Here is a 7,788-nt window from a genome sequence, read left to right as displayed (position 1 = left end):
ACTAACCTGGGTTCCCTTTCAGCTAGAAAAATTAGAGCCTAAAGAATTTTCTGAAGAATCTTGCATATACCTAAAACGTACTGCATGCAATTTATAGTGCAGAAGTGCAAAACATGGTTTAATTTTTGTAAAAGAATTGTCGGTATTCAAGTATTAAAATGATAGAAGGCAAAAACATATGCTGAGTAAGTAAACAATTCTGCAAAAGAAGTTAAAGTAAATAAATATTTCAAACCTGGAGTTAGAGTATCATCACAAAACTTTATTGTGTCATCATGTTCTGAGTTTACTGAAATCTCAGACTTCCTCAGCAATGCAAACGGTTCTTGCTTCTCTGGAGAAATTATATGATAACCAAAAGAAGGCTAAAATAAAAAATACATAAAAAAGACAAGTCTGCTGCATTAACCTCAGTCACTTAAACTGTTCTCAAAGTCAAATAAAAATTTTAATTTTTTTAAAAAAAACAACCAATCCCAGATATAATATTATCAACACTAAAAATCTAATAACTGTCTATTGGACAAGTTAAACTTCAAAAAATGTACTAGTGTTGTTACATACCCTTTTAACATCATTTCCTCCACCAAGACAACCAAGCGCTTCTGATCTCTGACCAAAGAACTCGCCTAAGGAGAGGCGCAAGTAGCTTGCTTCTTCCTGACATAAATCAGATGCCACTTGAGATTTAAGAAAAACATTAGTGTTGACCGGCATTTTCCAGGATGTATCAGCCAGACTAGCAGAGAGGTTTTCCAAATCCATTTTTTCTTCCTAAAATAATAAAAGTAACATGTATATATTCATACATGTCAATACAAAATTACTAAAAGCGATCTTCACAATATATAATCAGGATTAGATCACAACAGAACCTGGGAATACACATGAGATTTTTTGCACACATTAATGTAAAAATATAGGAGAATTAAAAATTTAAGTTAAAAGACTCAAATAACTTGACCAAGGAGTGAAAAAAATTAATATAATTTTACATTGCAGTGATAATTATATAGGAATAAAAACAAGACATCCTAGTGTGTCTAAAGTTTCCCTTCCCGTCTCTATTAAAAAGTAACCTACCAGGACAGCTATTGCCTGATATAGCTCGTGGTTTTTGGTTGATTACTAAAATGTTGGGCCACAATACAGGGACCACCACCCATAATGATACATTTTGGGACGAATACTTATCAAGCATAGCATGGAGTAAGACATGGGGCACAAAGGTATAAATGAGGAGGAGCGTGTAAGGGTTGACATCAAGCTAAACCTTAACAACATTTTAATAAAGCAATATATATATATATATATATATATATATATATATATATATATATAACCAGAAGGAGAAAATTCCAGTTTACCCATAGAACCAGTCTCCAATCCAATAAGAAGGAAAAGATGCCTAACAAGAAGTGCTCTTTTCAGGCCAACAAGTATAACAGTCATTTGCTGTGCAACCTCACAGAGATTTTCAGCAATGGCTCATGGGAGATCTTTTTGTCACCCAGAGACCCCTGTGCACATCCTATGGATGCACAAAGGCAGGCCTAAAAATATTGCATGGCCATGCACCTACAGAGGAATCAATTTATCTGAATACAAGTCCTCAGGGACTCATAATTCCATTTAAGCACATGGATCACCCACAAAGTTTTACAGAAAATGCTGTTTTGTTTTAAACAATTTGCAGAGTTTTTACAATAGTTCACCCTTTTAATGTGAGGGCAAATAGCCCATCAAGGAAGAAAACAATCAGAGAAGCAATGGTGCTGCTTGGCTTGCACCCTGCACTGTTAAAGGTTAAAAAGCAGAGTGAACCCCTAATCAAACACATAATACCACAACACATTGGTATTTTTGCAACATCAAGATTATTGTCTAGTTGGCTGTGTGTTAAACACAAGGGAACTTTTGTAACGTCCTTTTCATTCCTCATCACAAAGCTACAGTGGCAGGGAGAAATATTTCTTTCTAAACAACTAAAATGCATGTTGAATGTCTCCTCCCCCTCATCTACATTCAAAAGGAAACACTGCTCTTTTATTTAGGAGAATGAGCTTTAGGCTTTTCAATCTAAGCAAATGCCTCTAAAAGAAAAACAAGTTAAAGAACTGCTTTATTAGAGGGATGCTATAGATTGGATTTGAATTATCCATCATTAAAGTGTAAGGCTTTAAAAAAATAAAAGACTACAAAAAGCAGTGCTTTTTACCATCAATTCATCTGCATAACATATAAAATTAACTAAAATTGTATAGAGTTCGAACAATAACAAAAAAGCTTTATCTTTTTATTTTGCTAATGTTTCAACGTCATTGCAAGAATTTTATGTTACTCTGTGGGATATTAAACACTTACCTGCATGAACCTGTTCTCTTTTTCAAACTCCTCCTGGTCTTCATTCAGTTTTGCTAGGGCATCAGCTGTTTCAAAATAAAAAAAATTAGCTAAAGAGACAATTGTACTTAAGGTCTAAATTGTATAAGACATATACGTTATCATACATGAACCTAAATGTTTAACACATCTCTCTGAAGGCCAGATCTTTCAAAAGCAAGACCTGGTAGGACATATAAATTACCTGTACAGTTTGATGCTGACCGTTCCGCAGCTAATAGCAAAGTGCTGTTAAGGAGGAACTAAACTCAAAAACGAAGTCTTTCAATTATTAGACTTAGCGGTAATGCCGAGTCACACTCGGGGTCGCCTAAAACATAAAAAAACACCACTGACTTTATTCTGTTGTCTTCCCCCGGCGTCCTGTTGGTCCCCGCAGCTCCTCCGGACACATCTTCTCCCAGCGTGTGCAGAGACGTTCTCTGGGCAGGAGGATCGGCGGGAAATTCAAATAATTTTGTATTGGATTCAATACAAAATAGCTGTATTGAGTACAATACAAAGAAATATATTCTATTATATATATTATACATGCTACTGTACAGTTATATTACATGTTTAACTATTTTTTTATTTATTATTAACAGATTTTTGTTTTTAATTGAAAGTTTAATAAATTTATTAAATATTGGACATATTTTAGTGAGTTATACCTAATAATTACAGACCTACAATGTAAAATAAATTTCCATGCAAAAAAAGTAACGCTTTTTGCATGGAAATACAGACAGAATTAGAACGCTAGGGGGGGATAATCTATTCTTACCTACTTGCACTAAAATGTCAGTCTTTCCTAGTGGCATTGGCTGGGTCAGATTGTATCCATGAAAAATTTAATGATTTATGAAGTGTTTAGAAGTGGCCAGCTTGTGACTGGTAAGTTTATGTTTTCATTCCCTCCGGACCTTCTCCTCCACCCACTGCCCTCCCCCCCCATCACTAGCTGGAGCCCTCTGCATGGGAAGCTGACAAGCTGAGAAGAAGCAGGAAGCAGCTGCAGACTGAGGAGTCGCACTTGAGTGACATAAAAGTCCCAGGCAAGGAAAGAAAAAAAAAAAAAAAATCAGCATAATTAGGGCAGAGGGAGTGCAGTGTTCTCCCCAGACCCTTTTAGCTGGGCGCACCACCCGGCACTTTTCAGTAACCACCCGGCTGTTTTTAGGTGATTATTGAAAGATTTAAGACAATATAGAGACTGGCACCCACCTACAGCCTCTTCCAACCCAACTTAAAAACAATTCTAGGGAGAAAACTGGATTGGATTGGAAACACTCCCACCAAGGATGGCATTTCCCGGAATCCATTTCACCACCTAGGCGATGAAGACCTGGAGGTGTGGCTAGAACTCGTTTTTCATGTTTAAAGGTCAAAGCAAGCTGGAAAAAAAAAAAGGTATTCAGATGATTATAACTTGGGCTTATGTTATTCATAAACCAAAGTTGATTTTGTGAGTATAGGTACGCTTTAAGCAAAAAATAAAAACAATATAAGCAGCTACTGTAGAAGCACAGTAATAAAAGGGGGTACAAATACCCATGCTGAGACAGACCTAGATGAAAGAAACCTAGATGCCAATCTCATGCAGTCATACGTCACTCGATCTCAGACCTGTGCAGTGCGAGATTAGGTGTGATGCAAGCAGAAAGAGAGAAAAAGTAGTGGCGCCTGGCGCTTCTTCCAGCCCAGATAAAAGGTGAATGGGTTTTTTTTCCCTCATAGTTTGCTTCTGCATTAACTGGTATTTGAATAATCTGTTCTAACAGTAAAAGTTTCACATAACTGGTGGACAGCTAATATTGTACCTATCCACAAGAAAAGTAATAAGAAAATGTTGCCAACTTTAGACTAGTGAGTTTAATATCTGTAGACCTAAAATAAAACGTATTAGTCAAGAGAAGGGTCAATGGCCATTTAAGAATACACAACAATGTTCAACCCAAAGCAGTATGATTTATCAATAGATTTTTTTTTACTAGAAGATATATCTTTTTATCAAATGTTAGCTTTATGTGTTAGACTTTGGGCGGGGGGGGGGGGGGGGGGGCAAACCTTATGAGACCTTTGGATTTCTTTGTGCTACCACTCTTCTATGTCTATATACCGAGAACTAGCAATGCTAAATCTAAAGCTATGTTCAATCACTGGATGTAACCAAGCTTCTGCATACTACAATGATAGAAGCAGAGCAATGGGCTGGTAGGCCCAAATGTTCCAAAACATTTTAAGACCACTTCAAGTCAAAGTCAGTTTCTCTGAATGCGGAAACGTGTTCTGTGCAATTCAGCTCAGTGCACTCCAAGATTTAGTATTTGGTGGGGAATGTAGACATGTTAAGCAACCCATTTAAATCCAATGATATACAAAGCCTCACAAAAATGCTTCTTTGCCTGACAGATAAATGCAAAATTGGGGAGGGGCATATCTGTGCCATCATAATCCTAAAGTTAACATGTATTTTGGCCAAGCATATCAAAGAAACAGGTTAACAATCCAAAATATTTAAGAAAAATATTTAATAGAACTACAAATTCTTACTTCCAACAACAAAGTCTCCCTCGTTAAACTGGCCATTAGCAGTTCCAGAAATTTCTGCAGCTTGTTCATTATCAAATGATTTATAGTAAGCAAGATCAGTAACCCATTTGCCTTCTTCATTTTGGTAAACCACACTATATGTGGGGTTCTCCACTGAAAAAAAAAAAATATAAACACAAACATTCTGATATTAAAAAATGAACAGTAAAAAAACGATAAACCTACAATATCTTTTAAAAGTCACTAAACCTTTCTTCATAGTTTTGTGTTGAAACATAAAACTATATAGGTAATAATTTCTGCCAATTTTATATTTCTGTCTGTGGCACAATTAAAGAGATTTGTTTACTGGCAATTATCCGAACAGAAAGTGAACAGAAATCCAATGTTAGAGCTGTCCCCAGATCAAGAGAGGAGGAGAAATCCTCTAAAGCATACATTTTGAACAGGACACCCCCTTCTACTCTAAGCAGGACTAAAAAATGTTTTGCCTATTATTCTTTAGGTGTATCTTCCAGAATAACGTCAAGTAAAAGCTCTGGGTATATACAACATTGTACATCTGCATAAGAGATAATAAGCAGTTTAAGGAAACACGGTAAAGAATTAAGATTTAAATTACACGTAACACATCTTTTCTAGACTTTTGTTGTCCTTGTCAAAGGTTATGTGGAAGGTGCTGCTCACATCAAATTTGTGAAATAGGCTTTAAACTATTTGAAATTCATTGAATTCTGTCCTGATTTATATTTTAGGGGATTGAACATGAATTCTTTTAGGCACATACCATATGCATACTGTACAGTATGTGTAAATGAGAATCATAACATATTATTTCTGTATGACCCCTAAAATAGATTTTACCTATGTTCTTGTTAAACTGACACTTTAATGTTGTTTAACACTAAAATTATTCCTTGCAAATGGTAAGGTTAAAATTTGAACTCTGAGCAGTGAAAAATCATTAGTTAACCCTCCCTCAATTAGATGAAGAATATATTGTTCCTATAGGATATGATCCAACACAGACTAATACTTGTCTTTGTCTCATAATACCTTAATCCACGTTATGCAGACTTGCTCCCCCCCTGGTTGTGGCCAAATGGCCAGACCCTTAAAACTGCCAGTTATGTTGCTGCTTGCCCGCTGTGTTGTCCAGGGTTCAGGTTTCATTCCGAAAAGGTCATTTGTACTAGATTTCTAAAATAATATGGTGCTTAAACCCCCTATTCTAATTCCGTCCAAATGTCCACGTAAAAAGCTTTACTTTTTTTGCATGTAAACTTTTTTTTACATTGTAGGCTATAATTCTTCTTCTTCACTGAAATATATCCAATATTTAATATTAAACTTTAAATTAAAAAAAAAAATTGGTTAAACAATAAAATAGGTAAACGTAATCTAAGCGTACAAGTAGCATATATATATATATATATATATATATATATATATATATATATATATATAAATAAATTTTTGTATTGGACTCAGTACAGCTATTTTGCATTGAATCACATAAAAAAAATTATTTGAATTTCCCACTGATCCGCCCGCCCATCACTGGGGAACCCTGGAGAACGTCTCTGCATTGCGCGGCTGGGGATCGAAGAAGACAGACATGTCCCCAGCAGGATGACAACAGAGCAAGGTAAGTGGGTTTTTTTTTTTTAGGTTAAAGCTACCCCGAGTGTGACACGGGATTACCGCTATTTGCAGGTAAAATCCACCCCGAGTCACACTTGGGAATACCGCTAGGGGGATTAAGAAATAAGCTCACTTCAGCGTAAGCAGAGATGGTGTCAAGGTACATGAGTAAAATAAAACTTTTAAAAAATTAAGACATACAGTTAAATATTAGCACTAAATATCCAATGCTTGCTTTTACAACTTCACAATATTAATATGGACATTGATGGTAATACAATGTCCAAATGTTTTTGAAAAGTGCATGAATGGCAAGCAGCCTTCTGTTAATTCAGCAATTTCCCAGGCCAAAACCACGTTTACGCACAAGGTTGGTAACCCCCTTGTCACATTATGATCTTTATTGCTGGGTATAAATAAAGTATTGAAGAGTTTTTGCCAATAAGAGAGGAGCAGAAAGTAAAATAACTTTTTTTCGTATTTTCTTCTCTGCTCCCCTTGATCCATTATTCTTACCATAAACTGAAATACTACTGTTAGATCATTCCCCTACAGAAAAAAAAAAAATATATATAATATTAATGTATTCTTCAAATGGGTGGAGGGTGATTATTACTATTGTGGTAATGTTATCACTGCCCTGAATTAAGCTTTAAAACAACATGCAGCATTAATACATCATAAAGCTTAACTAACTATCTAAAGTTTCATTATATCTGAACTTACCTTTTTCACTGCCACCTTGATCAAAGCTCCACTGAAAGGTCTGTGCGTGAGACTGCCAGGAATCTGAAGAGAGTTTTTTATTTTGTGAATATGTAGGTGATAAATATTCATCTGCTAAACCACTGACTATGGCTGTACTTGAATCTTCAATCTGAACAGCCCCAGATTCAGGGGGTCTCAAATCATTCAACGCACTACTAACACTAGATGAAAACATCTGAGAGAAGTGGGCAATATCGTTTGTGATTGACTGGTTTGGTGTTTTGCTTTCCTGGAAGTAAAGAGAGTTCAGTTTATGAGCCACATTGGCTTCAGAAAAATCCAGATTGCTAGAGCTCTATAAAAAAAAAAAAAAACAAATGTATATATAAATTTGTTATACTTTGTTTTAGACTTGAAGAAAAAAAAAATGTAGAACAAAACATACCACCACTGTATAATACTTTTAGACTCTACGCAAAACAAAAAAACACATAAATA

General features: G+C 35.4%; 1 protein-coding gene across 1 annotated transcript in view; it reads right to left on the bottom strand.

Annotated features, from left to right (window-relative positions):
• CEP192 (centrosomal protein 192) overlaps positions 1-7,788 on the bottom strand; it is a 78,718-nt gene that overhangs the window by 28,245 nt on the left and 42,685 nt on the right. Inside the window, exons 22-26 of the mRNA XM_072413353.1 lie at positions 7,309-7,645; positions 4,939-5,091; positions 2,365-2,429; positions 565-774; positions 236-365 (exon numbers count right to left, since the gene is read on the bottom strand). Coding sequence (XP_072269454.1) covers positions 236-365; positions 565-774; positions 2,365-2,429; positions 4,939-5,091; positions 7,309-7,645 — 895 coding nt within the window. The remainder of the gene's footprint in view (positions 1-235; positions 366-564; positions 775-2,364; positions 2,430-4,938; positions 5,092-7,308; positions 7,646-7,788) is intronic.

This window comes from Pyxicephalus adspersus, chromosome 5 (assembly GCF_032062135.1).
Source record: "Pyxicephalus adspersus chromosome 5, UCB_Pads_2.0, whole genome shotgun sequence".
Lineage (NCBI taxonomy): Eukaryota > Metazoa > Chordata > Amphibia > Anura > Pyxicephalidae > Pyxicephalus > Pyxicephalus adspersus.
The sequence above is the reverse complement of the archived record's forward strand: the minus strand, read 5'-3'. Positions and strand labels throughout refer to the sequence as shown.